The sequence below is a fragment of the Protopterus annectens genome, chromosome 6.part0 (genome assembly GCF_019279795.1).
Source record: "Protopterus annectens isolate FY-2018-M chromosome 6.part0, PAN1.0, whole genome shotgun sequence".
Taxonomy (NCBI): domain Eukaryota; kingdom Metazoa; phylum Chordata; order Ceratodontiformes; family Protopteridae; genus Protopterus; species Protopterus annectens.
The window spans coordinates 674,934,863-674,953,046 of record NC_056737.1 but is presented as its reverse complement, the minus strand read 5'-3'; the positions used below and the strand labels follow the sequence as shown (position 1 = coordinate 674,953,046).

The 18,184-nt window shown below is 39.3% G+C and overlaps 1 protein-coding gene across 1 annotated transcript in view; it reads right to left on the bottom strand.

Annotated features, from left to right (window-relative positions):
* LOC122803876 overlaps positions 1-18,184 on the bottom strand; it is a 169,472-nt gene that overhangs the window by 92,159 nt on the left and 59,129 nt on the right. Inside the window, exon 2 of the mRNA XM_044073556.1 lies at positions 16,156-16,613. Within this exon, the coding sequence (XP_043929491.1) occupies positions 16,156-16,613 (458 nt within the window). The remainder of the gene's footprint in view (positions 1-16,155; positions 16,614-18,184) is intronic.

Below are 18,184 nucleotides of genomic sequence, written 5' to 3'. Positions count from 1 at the left end.
AAATTTATGTGAAGGGGTAACTTTTTCCATCATTTCCTTTTAAGGCAGGTATAATATCTAACATGCCGGAAGAGGGATGTAGGGGTGAACAGTGACTGGACTAAAGAAATAGAAAATAAAATAAATGCTGGTTTGAAGTGCCATGTCTTTCAATGTTAGACATCACTGGAAGTGTGTTCACAGAAAAAGATGCATTTAAAAGGAATGGAATGCATAGGAAATTCGGGTCAACTGAAGTCACTCTGCAGGGTAATGCTTACAGCTGATAAATATGTATGCTACCAAATTTTAATTAACTCTAAAATCTATTGATGTAATTCATGTTGGTATTGTTATCCAGTAGCTGGCTCCATGGTGAAAAGGATGAATTTTTGATGGGGACACAAACAACTCAGCATTGACTAGTGGCTTAGCTGTTGGAAAAGCCAAAGACAGACGGTGGGAGTGAGTGCCTGATGCCGGCTCATTCATCCTGGGAACACAGATGTTCAAGTCCACTGCAATGCTGGCACCTACCGAGAAGGGAGAATGAGATAAACAGCATGCAGTAATGCCAGGGAATATGTGCTTGTCTCTGCTAAGCCACATGCAAGCAGTAGCCTTCAGGGGGTTACTGCAGGAATAGCACACTGGCAAGGGGAAGACAGAACAGGCTCTTGCATCTTTAAGTGCTTACATCAGCTGCCAGGGCAGGTGTTTAGTGCCAAAGAGGAAAAACCTTCATGGCTTCCAGGATGACGAACATGCCGTGACCTACTCTCCATCAGCTCTTACCACAATGATGAGAATGACTTAGTATGTTTGCAGAAATTGTACAGATGGTCATCAAAACTGGTAGTAAGTTTAAAAAAAAAGACACTGTAAATACATTATCTAAAATAGAGGTTACTGGGAGTAAGGGTTTCACATATGTTTTTTTCATCCAAGAAATGATCTTGCTACTAAAATGCTATTACACATAAAATATTATATCATAAGAGGCTAACTACTATAAAGAAAGAACTGAAAATATGGCCTTAGCCAATATAATTGTACAAGTAAATATGTGGAAAATCATGAACCTCCAATACTGACAAGTGAATATAAGAATTAAAAATGAAATGCCAAATTGTGAATAAAGTAAAATTGCACACCTATCCAAGATACATTCCATTTGACATGTACAGTAAGTTACTTTTCATTTTCAATGGGTTAATATTTCAGGGGGTTAGCAATTGGAAGGAAGGATTGATGGAGGATTCTAATTACCATTTACTGATTTACAACTTACAAAATGGACTGCAGTAATGTAACTTATTTTGTTATAACTTTTTCATACCAAATGAACCAGTCTTGTGTTTTTCAACAAAAGTTAAAGCCAGAGAATATCTTAAGTTAATGTTATGTCTTTTATTACACATGTGAAACCTCAGTAAAGCAAAGTAACATGAAACAAACAAAAAAAAATTGTATGACTGCTTTTAACAATTACTAAAAATACATATAAGGGTTAAATTTTGCAGCTTGCTATTGCCTGATGCCCTTTTCAAAATTAATCTCCTTGCCTTTCACCTACCATGTACCAGGTTATTAGCCTCTGCTTCACCTATGACCCTGAACTAGATTTGGAAAATTAATTAACAAAAAAACAAAATGCAACTCATGTACACAGGTGAGTTATATATAAAGAAAACAGGGTACTTTTTCTACAAAGAGAGTCTATTTTCTAATTTAAATATTAAAATGTTGCATGAATAAATTGCTGCAATTCTCGACATTATTCTTTGAAAGAGCTTTCTGCAGCTCCTGCCTCTTGGAATACTTCTGCTTAAACATATTACTGCTACGGATAATGTCACTCTTTTGTTAAGAAAAAGCTAAAGCCACAGTTAGCTCAGGAATACAAATGTGATTGCTTTACAGATGTTCGATAACACAGTCCATAGTTGCATTCAATTTTTGGCTTCTAAATTAGTTTTCAATTTAACCTGCAAAGGTGTTAGGATACACATGCCAAAGAAGTAGACCTATCTATAACACTTCCAAAAACTGGAATTGTTATACTAAGACATTTGTATATACTGTCTTGTGACTTTTGTAAATTAGCTCAGAACTTTTCTACATACCATTTTGGTGCCGTTTACTTTGTTGTATTTACTACTAAATTTTAGAACTGACTTTTTTATGTCAAATGCTGTAAACTTCTGCGTTTTGCTGTACGCTCCTCATGGCCCAGGCTGTGGCTGAAAAAGAGTACAGTACCACCGCATTCACTCAGTTAAAAAGAGTCAGTCAATTAATTAATAAATAAAAATGCACAATTATTTTTATAGGCAAGAATTTTACCTAAAGGGAACACAAGTGCTTTCTACATAACAGAAGTGATTATGAAGCCTTTCTGAAGCATTCGGTACTCAAGTGATTATCTAAAGGAAACATAGGTATAAAGTCCCAAAAACAGAACAAATAATACACAAAAGTCTGACTGACCTCGAATCCAGAAAACAACAGGAAAATATTCAAAGTGATGTAATAAGGTACACAGCCACTTAAGAATGTGCCAAAACTGGATAAATCCACAAAAAACACTTATTAGAAGGCATACACAAGCGCTTTCGTCTGTCAGATCAGAGACTTTATCAAGATGAAAAACAGAACAGGAAGCACCTAAACATAAACACCACCTCAATTAACAAGCCATCACTGAATTAACCAACGAAAGCACTTCAATACATTTCCCAAAAACCCTGTTTAACAAAACACTGATAGTAAATAAAAAAAAAAATCCTGCTGTAAAAAATGTCATATTTTATAAAATAGTGAAATACCAATAGGAAAATAAGCACATCTGCTTCACACACAAAAATACACGCTAGGGAAAAAGGGATACGCATACATTTTTAGTAAAATGTAATATAAAAAATACCATAAAACTATTATAAAAAAATCTAAGCAATATAAAACTTGTATACATATATATAGATGCATAAACCTATAAAATTATATATATAATATATATATATATATATATATATATATATATATATATATATATGGATTCCATACACTTGCTCGAAAATGATTCCAGGCAGTTGACTTCACTGAAAGCTCACTTCGAAGTTCATTTGGTCGAAAATGGAATATAGCCCCTACCCCACTACAGTGCAACCCTGGACTGAGAATATTAAATAAGGGGAGGTGTGGGGGGGCATAGCCCCCCCCACATAATTTTAACGTATTCACGGTTATAAAAAGGTATATCCATTAGAAATGCATTGATTTTATATATATATATATATATATATATATATATATATATATATATATTTAGTAAAATCTATTAGCATAATGTGGGGGGCTGTGCCCCCCACACTCACCTTATTTAATATTCTCACTCCAGGGTTGCACTGCAGTGGGGCAGGGGCTATATTCCATTTTCGACCAAACAAACTTCGACCCAGTGAGCTTTCAGTCAAATGCAATGCCTGGAATTATTTTCGACTAAGTGAAATTCAACCAAGTGTATGGAATCCATATATATATATATATATATATATATATATATATATATATATATATAAACGCACGTGCATGCAAAAACCAAAAGAGGGGTCATCACCTCTCTAGTGACCTTAATCTCAGAAACAGGACAGAGAAAACATATCATTCAAACCTGGCCAAATAATTGCATTAATTCTTAGTTGCCAGAGCGCCTTCAACCTCTCAAGTTGGCGAGGCCATGGACCCCCCCACCCCTCGGAATCCTGCTTGACGAATCAATAATGACAAATTTAAAAGAATACCCCTCATATTCAGTACAATGTCTTGCTAGGGCATTTGTTTTATTTTTCAACCTAATGTCCCTCACATGCTTGTAAATCCGGTTCCTGAGTTTTCTCTCAGTTTTTCCTACATAAAATCAGGGATATTGCAAACATACAGCGCAATATACCACCCTCTCAGACTGACATGAAAACTTGCCATTAGACTTAATAACCTGCCCATTAATGGTCACCGATGAGCCTTCCATACTAAATCCACATTGGTTGTATGCCCCACATTTTCTCATAAAACCCTCTCTTGAATCGTCAATGGGGTTCTCAAGTAAATTCTTCAGGCATCTACCCTTCCTGTAAACAATAACCGGGGTGGTCGTAATACATTTCCTCACCTCGTCACAGGATGACAAAATATTGTTTACAGGAAGGGTAGATGCCTGAAGAATTTACTAGAGAACCCCATAGATGATTCAAGAGAAGGTTTTATGAGAAAATGTGAGGCATGCAACCAGTGTGGATTTATTATGGAAGGCTCACCTGTGACCATTAATGGGCATGTTATTAAGTCTAAGGGCAAGTTTTCATGTTAGTCTGAGAGGGTGGTATGTTTGCAATGTCCCTGCTTTTATGTAGGTAAAACTGAGAGAAAACTCAGGAACCGGATTTACAAGCATGTGAGGGACATTGGGTTGAAAAATAAAACAAATGCCCTAGCAAGACATTATATTGAATATGAGGGGTATTCATTTAAATTTGCCATTATTGATTTGTCAAGCAGGGATACGAGGGGGGTCCATAACCTCTCCAACTTGAGAGGTTGGAGGTGCTCTGGCAACTAAGAATGAATGCAACTAACTGGCCAGGTTTAAATATATGTTTTCTCTGGTCTGTTTTTTGAGATTAAGGGCACTATAGAGAGGTGATGACCCCTCTTTTGGTTTTTGCATGCACAAGCATACATTATAATATATATATATATATATATTTTTTTTTTTTTTACAGGTTTATGCAATTATATATATGTATACAGGTTTTATATTGCTTAGATTTTTTATAATAGTTTTATGGTATTTCTTTATATTACATTTTACTAAAAATGTATGCATATCCCTTTTTCCCTAGCGTGTACTTGTGTGTGAAGCAGACGTGCTTATTTTCCTATTGATATTTCACTATTTTATAAAATATGACATTTTTTACAGTAGGATTTTTTTCTATTTATTACTATCGGTATTTTGTTAAAAAGGGTTTTCGGAAATGTAATGAAGTGCTTTTGTTGGTTAATTCAATGATGGCTTGTTAACTGATGTTAATTGGGGTGCGGTTATTTTTAGGTGCTTCCTGTTTTTCATCTTGGTAAAGTCTCTGATCGGACAGAGACAAAAGCTCTTGTGTATACGTTCTAATAAAAGTGTCTTTTTGTGGATTTATCCAGTTTTGGCAAATTCTTAAGTGGCTGTGTACCTTACTACATCACTTTTATGCTACTGTATCAAACTTGTCAGCTTATACTGAAAGGGTATGAACTTTAGGTTGGAAAGTTACTGTGCAAGGAATGGCATTAAAGATGCAAAGATCACATCGATACTGATTATTATGACGTTTGCTAAATTTATTGGCACCAAGTAATCCAGTTTATAAACCACTGACAAGGGCATTGCAAAGACACTGCCAAACCATGTGCCCAAAATCAGAAGTAAATGCAGAATAATTCATATTCCATAAAAAAAAAAAAAAAAACAGTGTATCTATTTCTATATCACAGCATACTGCAGAAATGCACAGGCTGGTGGAACACTGTCAGACTGCATTAGCTGTTTGTGCAATCAAAATTCTTTTAAGTGATCCATGGTCAACTGAGCCCATTTCTTGAATCTAACCTGAGGTTTATTGAAGTAGGAGTTAGTTGCATTAATACTGAGGTACAAAAAGTAAAACCACCTACAAAGGGATTGTGGAGGGCTTCACAACATCAAAAAAAAAAAATGATGACTGCTTATTCAATTAGATGGTCTTGGTGGATCAAGCATTTCTTATAAACAGTTCAGTTACACAAAGCATGACGTGTATTATTAAAGTACGTGAAAAGACTTGCACCATACCCTAAATACCGTTAACATAAATTAAGTTGCTACCAGTGATGCATACGAGTTTTAACAAAAGTTAGTAATGTATCCATCAGCTATACACATACAAACATGTTTCACTGTGGTAAGGCAGCTTAAATTGAAAAAAAAAATGTAGTCAATACTGTAAGAAAATCCATATTAACCATAAATGTAGATAGAAGTGTGGCAAAAATGTTACCAGTGGTAAAGACAAGGATACATGAAAACAAAAGTCAAGCCTCAAATGTGCATAAGATGGCTGACAGAAGCAGCAATAAGGAATTAGGAACACAGGAACACAAAGAAAAAGCTGGTAAACATGATTTATGGACAAAATTATACCTGTGTCTAAAGAGGATTGTAAAATAATTTAGGTCACCACTGGTGTGACATGGATCACAATAATAATGGAACTAGACTGCAGCTATCCATAACTTATGTTACTAATTGTGAGACATGGTTTCCAAATATGCCATTGGAGAAAACAGCAATGCATGTGAAGGTGAGAAAGTGGTCACTGAAGGTGAAATTAATGTTACAGTTAAATGTTAGAACAGATGTTAAATGTGTAGATCTTAAATAGGTGTCTAGGAGCACTCTTTAGCAAATAGTAGAGAAAGAAACTTAAACGCTGGCATTACATGTGTCATCATGACCTAGCAGGGGTGTAGGTGAAAATCTGTGGCAGCTGCTGGCAGGTAGAAACAAGTTTTTACCAAAGAAGTGGAATACACAAATGGTACAGATGCAAAGAATGAGCTGCAGTTAAATGCCACTTGAAGGTTGCATAAAGGCTGTGCAGTGCCACGTGTTCTTAACCCCAGGAATTGCAAAGATGGCAAAGTGCATGAATATAACTGAAAGTGGATGTGTGAGCCACTACATCCACAGTGCTTCAAATAAAAAGGGAAAAAACAGGGATTGTATTAATTTATGGAGATGTTAAAATTACCATAAACCCGCTGTTACACATCCTGCAATATTAATTACCATGAGATTAACCTGGCACAAATACACCAGCAAACACAGATAGAAGAAACTTTTAAGTAGTTCTTGATTACTAATACACATAAGTGGTTATTCTAGTAAATTCATCTTAAATTCATCTTGTTTTCACAGTAAAAAGGTACAGTTGTGTACACTTACAATGTAGATGTTCAAATGTAGTCACTGTTGCAGTCATCACACTTGAGTTATCCTGCCAGGGGTAGAGGTAGCCCTCAGTCGGACCAGAGGCTTAGTATTTCTGCATCGGTTGCCGTCACTTAAGACTGATGTCAGGATGTCAGAGGTATAAAAACAGGCAGCCGATGCCATTACATCAGTTTTCCTCGCCCCAAATGTCAGGAGTCCCCAAATAGGGAGCTAAGTTATGGTGGAAAAACACCACCAGTAGAAAGTAAAAAGCAATAGCCCAGTAAGGAGTGTGGAAGAGAGAGAGAGAGAGAGAGAGAGAGAGAGAGAGAGAGAGACAAGATGCTGGAGGGTGGGAAACCAGGACTGCAACAGTGAATACACTCGAACGTTTACGGTAAGTGAACACAACTATACTATGTTCTTCGTGTTTCACTGTTGCAGTCATCACACTTGGGTTGATTCCCAAACTCCTCTGAGAAAGGCTGTAGGAGGTTGAAGTTGCCCTAGTGGAAGGTGTTCTGACCTCCTGAGGTGGTTGTTTCCCATGGTGTTTGTAACAGAAATGGATACAGTGTGTCATCCATTTGGAGATGGTTTGTTTTTATATGGCCTTGCCCTCTGCCCCTGGTGCAAAGCTGACTAGTAACTGGTCAGATTTCCTAAAGGGCTTAGTCCTATCAAGGTAGAATCTGAGCTGTCTGTGCACATCTAAGGAGTGCAGGATTCTTTCCCCCTTATTTTGAGGATTAGGGAAAAAAGGTGGGTAAATGGATAGATTGGCTGAGAGCCACACTGGACATCATTTTAGGCATGAAAGTTGGGTTGGTCCTGAGGGAGACCCTGTCAGCATGAAAATAATAAAGGGTTCCACAGCAATAAGTGCTTGTAGCTCAGACACTCTTCTAGCTGAAGTGATGGCCAGAAGTAAGGCTGTTTTCCAAGAGAGAAATTTTAACTCTGCTGATGCTGCAGGCTCAAAGGGGAGTAGTGTGAGCTTTTCCAACACAAAGTTAAGGTCCCAGGCAGGGATGGGGGCTCTTCTTGGTGGCCTTAAGTTGTTAGCCCCTCTCAGGAACTGCTTGTCAAGAGGGTGAGAGAAGAGAGGTGGCTTCATGCTGAAATGAGCAGAGATGGCAGAGGTATGGATCTTAATGGAAGAGAAGGATAGGCCTCTGTGGAGTAGGGTCTGCTAGGTAATCCAAGATAAGAGGCAAGGAGGGCTGTGCTGTATCCGCTCCTTTAGTGTGAATCCAGGAACAATATCTTTTCTACTTGTCAGCATAGGATTTCCTTGTACTGGGTCATCTGGCTTCACTTATGACATCCAGTATTTGCTTACTTAGGCTGGCTACTGGAGGAGAATTCAAACAATAAGCCAGGCTGAAAGGTTTAGGGTTTGCAATTGTGGGTGCAAGAACTGTCCCTCCTGCTGAGTCAGGAAAATTGGTATCTGGGGTAGGTGCCATGGGGGCACTGGTGACAGAGTGCACAGTAGTGGGTAACAGTGTTGGCATGGCCAGTCTGGAGTAATCAGAATTGCCCTTGGTCTTCCCTCCCTTATCTTGAGTAATACTCTTGTAAGAAGAGGCAGAGGAGAAAATGCATAGATTGAGAGGTTTGCCCACTGGAAGGATAGGGCATCCACTTTCCAGGCCTCGCTGTGAGGTACCCTGGTGCAGAATTTGCTGAGCTGGTGGTTGTAGGAGGAAGCAAATAGGTCCACCTCGGGGGTACTCCATTTCTGGGTCACAAGACTGAAGGTGTTGTGGCTTAATTGCCACTCATGTGGGTCTAGAAGATTTCTGCTCAAGTTGTCTTTATGAGAGTTTTGGTTGACTGGCAGGAACTGAGCTTGCAGATGAATATGCATGGCTGAGGCCGTGTTCCACAGTGTCATGGCTAGCCTGCATAGTGGGTAAGAGTGGGTTCCCTCTGCTTGCTGATGTACCACATCACTGTGGTGGTGTTTGGTTTTGATTACTAGAGGCCTCGGTGAGAGTAGGGATCTGAAAGCTGTCAGAGCATGCTGAACAGCTAGCATCTCTTTTTGGTTAATGTGCAGATGAATTTGATTTGGGGTCCAGTGGCCCTGAATGCACCTACCATCCAGATGTGCACCCCTGGCATAGTCTGTGGTTAGGCTCTGGGCAGCGTGGGTTTGTGCAAAGGGAAGCCCATTGTTGTAGATGCATGCTGCTGCCCACCAAATGAACTCTTTCCTTAGACAAAGTATTATAAGAATGATGGTTTCCAGGTCCTGAGATTGTTGGCAACAAAGACTTTTTAAGCAGTCAGGCATATGGAATTAGTAGAATGCAGGAGGCCATGAACCCTAGAGCCTGCAGGATTTTCCTTGTGGGTAGCTGGTTTCTGGTGTCCCTTTATGCGAAGTAGCCTGTCAGATAGGCTTGTTTTTTCTGGAGCAAGAAATGCCATCTGGGTTGCTGTGTCCAAGCTTGCTCCCAGGAATACAATTTTTTGACTGGGGACTAGTTTGGATTTCTTTTCACTGATAGTGTACCCAGAGAGGTTAGAAAGTCCATTACATATGTCGGGTGCTGCAACAGCTTTCCCTGACTGTCCACCTAAATCAGGCAATCGTCCAAGTAAGGGTAAATTTGAATATTTCTCTGTCTGCAGTAGGCAATGGCTGGAGCCAGGCATTTTGTGAAAACTCAGGGAGCAGTGGATAAGCCAAAGGAAAGTGCAGAAAACTGATAATGCATAGATCCTGTCCTGAAATGTAGACATTTCCTGCAGGAATCCCTGACTGGGATGTGCAGATAGGCCTCCTTTAGGTCTAGGGTGGCTAACCAGGCATCTTCGGACAGCATAGGGAGAAGCTGCTGTAAGGTGAGCAATTTGAATTTTGGTACCACCAGGCAGGTGTTTAGAATGGATAGATCTAAGATTGGGTACCAGGAAAAGCCTGGAATAAAAACCTTGGCCTATCTGTTTTGCAGGAATAGGCTGAATTGCCCTTATGGAAAGCAAGAACTGAACTTGGTTTTGTGCCTCTGTCCACTGGTTGGAAGGAAGGTCTGGGAACCCTTTTGGGGTTGGCTGCATGTGGAAATAAAATTTGTACCCCTGGGAAACTATGTTGAGGACCAGTCGATCGTTGGTGATGGAGGCCCAGTTTTTTGCATGGTGGGCAAATTTTTCTCCTAGGGGCATGAGCAATTGGGCAGAGGCGAGTAGTGGAGTTGAGAAGTCATTGTGAATTCCTTCCATAAAGGGGTGGCTTAGCACTCCCTGCTTTAGAAGTGGAGGTACTCCATTGTCTAGATGTAGATCTGGAGCATTTCTCCCCGGGCCTCCGCTGAAAACAGGCTCTGTGGAACCTAGTCGGACTTTCCCGGTCAACAAATGATAAATAAATAAAAATAAAAATAGATCTCTGCATACCCTGAGACTGTAATCTGGGGGGGCCTGTTTCCCCTGGGTCTAGTTTGAGTTGGCCTTGAGGGGGGCTAGAAAGGACCAATGTTTTGAGGGGCAATGCTTACTGAATCTTGGAGGCTACACTTGCAAAAAAATCTGTGACAGTCTGCATAGACTTAGCCTTTTCTTCCATCTTTTTTAAAACCTCTTCTGCTTTGGTGCCAAACAGATTGTCCTTGTGCAAAGGAGCATCCAATAATTTTGATTTGACATGGTCTGGCAAGGTCTGCTCCTTAAGCCAGGCATGCCTTCTAAGTACAGAACCTGTGACTGCTACCCTGCAAGATGCTTCTAGAGCTTCAAACCCACATTTCAGGGTATGCTTGCTGACCTGGCTTGCAGAATGTATAAGCTCCTGTAATTCTTTATTTTCTGCACAGTCAGGAAATGTAGATAATTTTTGCTTAATAAGTTCCATAGTATGTTGCTGGCATTTCAGCATGTGGAACTGACAACTCAATGCTCTAATGGAGAGAGTTGCAGAGGTGTATAATTTTTTACCCCCATCTGTCTAAAGCTCGGGAATCTCTGTCTGAGGTGGTGGGATTCTTAGCTGTACTTACTTTTATTCCTTTAGGTCCTTGGGAGATGACCTCTGGGTCAGCAGTAGGATTTTTGAAAAGAGATTTGAGAGAGTTAGGGACTCTATAGTACCTATCCAGTTTCCTTGGAGCAGGGGGTAAAGTATCAGGAGTTAGGCTGGATTCCATAAAGACATCATCCAAAACATCCAGAACAGGAGGGATAGCCAAGGGTCTGTGCTGTGGTAAATCTAAAAATTCCCCGAGTCTTTTTGGACTGAGGATAATCCTGGCATTCTCAATGGAAATGCTCTCTCAAAGTATGTAAGGATTCACCAAAAGAAAAGTCCTCTGGAGGGGAGGCAGAAGGAATGGATTCCTCTGCATCTATATCCTCATAGGCAGATAAAGGCATGTCTTCATATTCAGAAATCTCATTGGACTCCTGGGTCAGATAGCTGCTGGGGACAAGTCTCTTTTTTTTTTAGCAGGGGAAGGCTGGCTTTCCCTAATCAGCATGATCAGGTGGTCTGCCATTTTAAGCATCTGAGATTGTGGCAAGGAAGCGGTCATTTGAGTTTGGGTCATCTTTTTTTTAGGTGTAGCTTGTACTCTTGGCCTTAGAAACTCGGTAGTTTTACAAACTGAAGACGCGAAAGAAGTAGTCGGTTTAAGTCAAATATCGGTAGTGTGAAGAACTTCCTCAGAAGCCGGTGCCTGCACAGCGGCTCCGGACTCATCCAAGTTAGAGACATCCGCAGGTTCCGTAGTCAAAGAAGAGTCTCGTAGCACAGGTGCTGAATGGGTCTTGGTAGTGGCCTGCAAATCCATCGAAGCGAGCATCAGGGGCTGCAAAAGCTCCGCACTGACTACCGGCAAACTGGCAACTAGCTTAACGGAAGTGTCATTGGCAGTTTTGGACCTGTGCGGTCGGTCACTGTCTTTACCCTTACTTTTTTTGGAAGATCGGTAGTCGGATGGCTTACCGAAGCCATTTCTGAATATGGAGATCAAGAATGAAAGTATTTAGCTACAACAAGGGCCCAACGATGAATAGTTTGGGTGTTGAACAAGGCACAAAACCAACAGCAAGGTACATTGTGGTCTGGGCCTAAACAGGTGACGCAGTAAGAATGGAAATCTCGGTGTGGTATTTGCTTTCCACAGGCGAGACAATTGTTAACTTTTTCTGACATTGGTTAGAGCAAGAAAAAAGGATCCCCAACGGGGTACTTAGCTTTTGAAGACTTCAGAATGATTCAATATTGGAATGAAAACTCGGGTAGTGGCCGACCGGCACTCATGCAAATTGCTTCTGCTTTGGGCTCCTCAGAAAGAAAGACTGATTTAATGGTGCTGGCTACCTGTTTTTATACTTCTGACATCAGTCTTGAAGTGACAGCAACCGACGCTGAAATACTTAGCCTCTGGTATTCGGGCCGACTGAGGGCTACCCCTGGCAAGATAACCCAAGTGTGAGGACTGCAACAGTGAAACACAGGACTGCAACAGTGAAACACGAAGAACATCTGGCACCACATGCTCTTGGCAAAAGGCAACTAACCAAGTTCGCCACAGGATACCTTAAGATGCATTGCTACGTTAATGACATTCCTGTAACAGGCAAAGATAAAGAATACTTAACAGATCTGAGGAAAGCTCTATTTTATTTTACTTTGCACTTAACTGGGGGAAACTCTCATCCAAATGGAACATTTTTTGATTCAGTCAGGGGTGGGCTTCAAGCCAACTAGGAAGGGGAAGTCAAGTGCTGGAATCTGTTTAACATGATGCACTGTGTAACTCATTGAGCATCATGGAGGATATTGGAATGGTACCTGTGCCTCAGGACATCTTATAAGTGAGCATGAATCTAAGACAGTCTGCTAAAACGGTCCCACAGATTTCTACCAAACCTCTCAATGGTTCTAAATTCACTAAATACACAGTTCTATGTGGAGTCTGCATGTCCTCCCCGCGGTCGAGTGGCATTCAAAAGACATGCGTGAATGGGCATGCCTTTGCTGAAGGTTGGGCATCGGGCTGGCAACTCGGCACCATAAAAAATCTACTGCCAATCGTTAGCGGACCAGAGTTCCGCTGTGGCAAAGCCTAAAAGCCAAAAGACAAACAAAAAACAAAGTTGTAGAACAAGTGTGCCTGGAAATGGATATGCAGCTGCAAATACATCTTTATGGTAAACAAAAAGATGATTATGTCAGATGACATGCTTAGTTTTTCCTTGCCTATACAACTGTCTTGAGTGCTTTGCCTTATATAACAGGCAATGTTCTATCACAAAAGCTGGCAAAGAAATTCCCAGTACATTTACTTCCGTGACAACATTTGAGTGCAACTATATCAAAACTGACAGGGAAACCCTCTCCCTGATCTAGGAAGTGAATAAGTTTTACCAGTAGTTGTATTGGAAGAGATTTAGGTTAGGATGCAGATCATTAGCCTTTACTGTTAATTGCTAACCCATCACTAACAGTAACAAACCTGTAGAACTAGTTAATTTCTAAACAGCACAATCTTATGACATCATACATAAAGGGATAATCAGCTTATTAGTACTGATGGATGGTCACATTTCCATTATGAGAAGGGAGAAGACCCAAGGTCCTCTGGACCAGTGGATGTACATTACCAACTAGTCTGCAGTAATACCAGACATAAATGCCCTTATACAAACAGAAACCATAAATGATCCAGTTCTGCTAAAGATAAGGAGCGTGTTGCAAAAGCATGGCACAGAAACTACTCTACGTACCCTACATTTTCATCCAGAAAAATATACATACCATGGAGTACTGCTTTGCAACCAGAATGGTAGACCATACAAGGCTTCACTCCAGAATGTTCAATATTATTTTTACAACCCACAAGTGTTGTTTCTTGATGAAGTCCCATGCTTAGTGTGGTAACAAAGCATCTAAAAGCAAACACGATTTAGCGTGAAATGCACTTCCTCTGGGGCAGGCTGCTAATGCCGTGCAATGTATTTGTATTCACTATGTAGAACTGATGTCACACCACTGATGTGGAGATGGAACATGGGACAATACACATAACCAAATTCAGGATACTCAACCACCTGAAGACACAGTGTCTAACATAAGTACACCACATTTTAAAAGACTTCCATAAGACCAAGGCTGCCACAAAAAGGATGGACGATGAGGCTTATATGTCAATCATGATGGATGACCAAGAGTGTACTCCAAGAAGGGTGGATGATGAAGGCTACATGCTATGTATGACACTAACCAAAGCTAAGCTCTTAAAAGGATGGATGACCACTACTTTACTCCAACCATAACAAATGACATATCACATGTCTGAAGATGGGTAGTAGGCTCATATATCAGCCCAGCAGTGAGGAATGGCCAGGTTCTTTCCTCAAGGTCACTGATTTCTGTGAAGATGTCAGAGAATCTTCTTAGAAGGAAAACAATATCATGACAGGAATGCCACCTGATGTGTGGATTCCAGCCATAGCTAAAGTGAGAATGAGGCCTAGGAAGTACAAATTAAATACCCATTACAGCTAAAAGCTCAACTGTAGTTCCTTGAAATGACAATTGCTGCATTGCACATCATCATAATTTTAACTACACAAACCACATCAAATACAAGAAAATGATAACGTTAATAATAAAACACATTTTAAGTATTTTTTTCTTATTTGCAGATGTAAGCCCCTCCCTCTTCCACTCACAGTTGCATAATAAATCTAGAATCACAATACATTGGTGAAACAGCAAAATCCACCTTAAAGTATATACTGACATTCCATTATTTCTCCAACCAACAGTGATCCCACAGAAAGTAGACCACACATTTCAAGAGTCTAAATGACAAGAGCAAAAACATCCTCAAGCAATGACAATTTAAACACAATGATGACAAGTAAAACACGATAACGTGGAATCAGAATTTCAAAGGGAAACCAATCAGTCATCCTCTATAATGCTTTTGGAAGCCCCTGGAGGAGGGGCTGATGTGGGTGGCAGTGTTTAACCAAAAAGAAAAGCTATGATGGCAATTAAAAACGGATATAAAATCAGTTTCAGCTATATGAACCATAGAAGCTCACATTGCTAAAAAGGTTTATAAATTTGCCAAGTGGCACAAAAGCTGACATTATCAATAAGGTACACCAAAAACTGGCTTCAAGTTAAAAGTGCTACTAAACTACAAATACATTATTATAACCAAAGTACATTGTGTTGTTACCATTTAATACTGAAATGACAGTATTACTGCGTTTTTTGAAATATGTGTAAAGTCCAAGCATTATTGTCTGTATACATTGGTGTGTATAATCATTATATTTTGTTATAAACAAATGTTATTACTTAAAGTCATTATGTAATTTGCATCTCAGATTACATAACTAGAATAGGCAATGCTTTGTATTTGGCACTACTGTGTAAATGTTTACATGTCTACACATACTCACTGGCACACCTTAAGTAGTATTCTAGCAGGAAGTAAATAACAGTGGTGAGTTCATCTTCTACCTCTGCACATTTAACTGTCTTGAGGTATGAAAGGAATTGGTTCAGAACTTAGTTTACAAACCGTGTTATTCCTGAGTGAAGCAGTGGGTAGTTACTTAGTTCTTGACATCACCCAAACCTTAAAGCATCCATACACTTGGTGTGCATCACAAATACGATTTCTCATCTCTGCAACAATATGGCATTATATTCATCTCACTTGATTTTTTTGTACATAGCAGATATCTCTAATCATGAACATGATTCACAAATCAAACATTTCTACTCTGCTTCACATACTTCAGAGGGTCCTGTTCAGCCACTCTCAAAAGAAACCCCTACTACCCATGAAGTCCAGAGCTTTTTTAACAAATGAAGCATAGTTTGGGCCTGCAGAATTTAACAGACTCCTAAATAGACTGGTGAGAACAATGATTAAGTTTTGATTTTCTTTTCAGTTTTGTAGGAAATTTGTACAGTCTGAGGTTCAACATTTTGTTTAGTGTACCCTCAAAAAATAACAAAAGCCATTAAAATTAGCCTAGAACCACATTAATATAGAAATGGTATCGGAATAATAAAAAATACACAAAGTTAGCTGTTCCACCTTCACATTTTTCCACAAAACATGGCATCAATTAGCTATAAAACTCTACAAATTATTCTAATTAACATTTTGTACCTTCGCTGAGGAATGGGATGGCCACAAATTATTATCAGCAGACTGGTCAGGAACATGCTCCTCGTGACTGATAGTACTATTGTTCTGTTCGTTTGACCACATGTTACCTTCAAATGTTTTCCATTCCACAGGACAGCTCCTGTCACTGTCTGTAAATTCAATGAAGTGGGAAAAATCTTCGGAACTGAATGAACAGTCTGGATCTGTAAATTGTCCTTCTATGGTTGAGTCAGAGAAACACTCAAAGTTACTGAACAAGTTGCTTGTTCCATTTACATCAGGAACACAGGATTCAGCAATTCCAATGTACTTTTTATTGTCCGTTTTCTTCAGGTCTGTCTCCGTAGCAGAAGTTGGTGACTTACATGGTCTTACAAATTCGGTACTACTATTTATACAGCCGATATGAGGATTGCCGATACAACTACGATCACTAATGGATTCACTGCCCATATCTCCTGCAAAATTGTACAAAGATGCATCATTTTCACAAATGCAAAGCACTAATTTGGAGTATTACTTTCCAAAAAAAAATCACACCAAAGACATTTCAGCTTTTAGCAAGGAAAATTATGAGCTTGATATTAGAATATAAACTGTGCTTCCTACATAATGCACTTAATAAATGATTTACTTCTTGGTAATAAACATACCAGTAGATCGAGTCTCTCAGACTTGGCAATTTTACCACCTAAATCTTCCTCATTTGCAAAGTGTCACTTCTAGCTTTAAAGGTATCTAATGAAGGGGCTGTTTTACTGCACACTGGTAAAGTATTTATTTATATATCATAACAGAGGCATTTTCTTGCTTTCGCCTTGACCAGAAGCACTGCTGAGAAAGATAATTTGGAAGAAACAAGTTTAAAATTATGATTTTTTTTTTTGAAGGCGGAAAAAGTGTTTTTTGAACTGTTTTTGCAATTGTAATGTCATATAAAAGATAACCACAGTAGGTATCATAATGTTCACTCATCACCTGGCTTGGTTGCACATGATGAAAACATGAGCAGGAGCATGGTGAAATTGCCCTGAGGTGACCTGACAAAATAAATTATGGCTAAATCAGCCAGGATGCAAAGCACGGAAGAAAATGCAGTTGTTAAAAAGTGGAATGGCATGAAAACTGGAAGATAGTGACAGATATATAAAAGTAGCAGTGGCAGCAACAACCAAAGAAAATACCAGAAATAACTTTGCCATTGTGGAAAATGACATGAAAACATGCAAAACATTTATAACAATTTTAAAGGTAAATGAAGAGGATGGAAATTTCCTTGCGTTCTTATACTCTATACTGCCCAATGATCTGGGACACTTGGATTTTTATATCTTTTTAAAGGAGTTCATTATTTGGAATACAGAGCTTTTAAAGCTGTGCAAAATCTCCCAGGGTGTGGTTATTATGCATATAGATTTAGCAGACATCAGGAATAAAGTATTATCTGCTGCAAGAACACAAACATTTACGAAGGTGGTAGCTGTGGCGTTTTCATATTTAATAGACTTCATATCTGGGTGTTTGGGAAAGACTCAGCCTAATGCATGTGGAAGCTGGAGTGCTCAGTATTGCCTGGTTATGTGCAAGTTATACAAATAAAACACGTTTTTCTGAATCAGTAGAGGAGACTTGGCAGTTGGTTGCCTTCTAGAAGGTTGATTATGTTCCTCTGGTTGCATCCAATATCTCATATGGAAGGAAACAAAACAAAAGTTATACATTTGTCATAACACTAGACTCTTTCACTCATGTCTGTCTGATATGACTTGTGGGTCTACATGCTGCTTGTTGGATCCAACTCAGCAGCACTAGTGTTCCAGCCTTGAGCCTCAACGTTTTTCTTTCCATAATGGACTAGGGTCAAGGACTACTGCAGACTGAATTTGTTACATCATAAAAAGATGCACATTTTCTACTTGGTGTTCAGCTAAGTGCTCCTCCTCATTTCTGCTCCCAGATCTTAGCATCTGTACTTTTAATTTAACTCTAATTTAGGCAGTGATATTTTATTGTGAAGTATTCTGTGTTT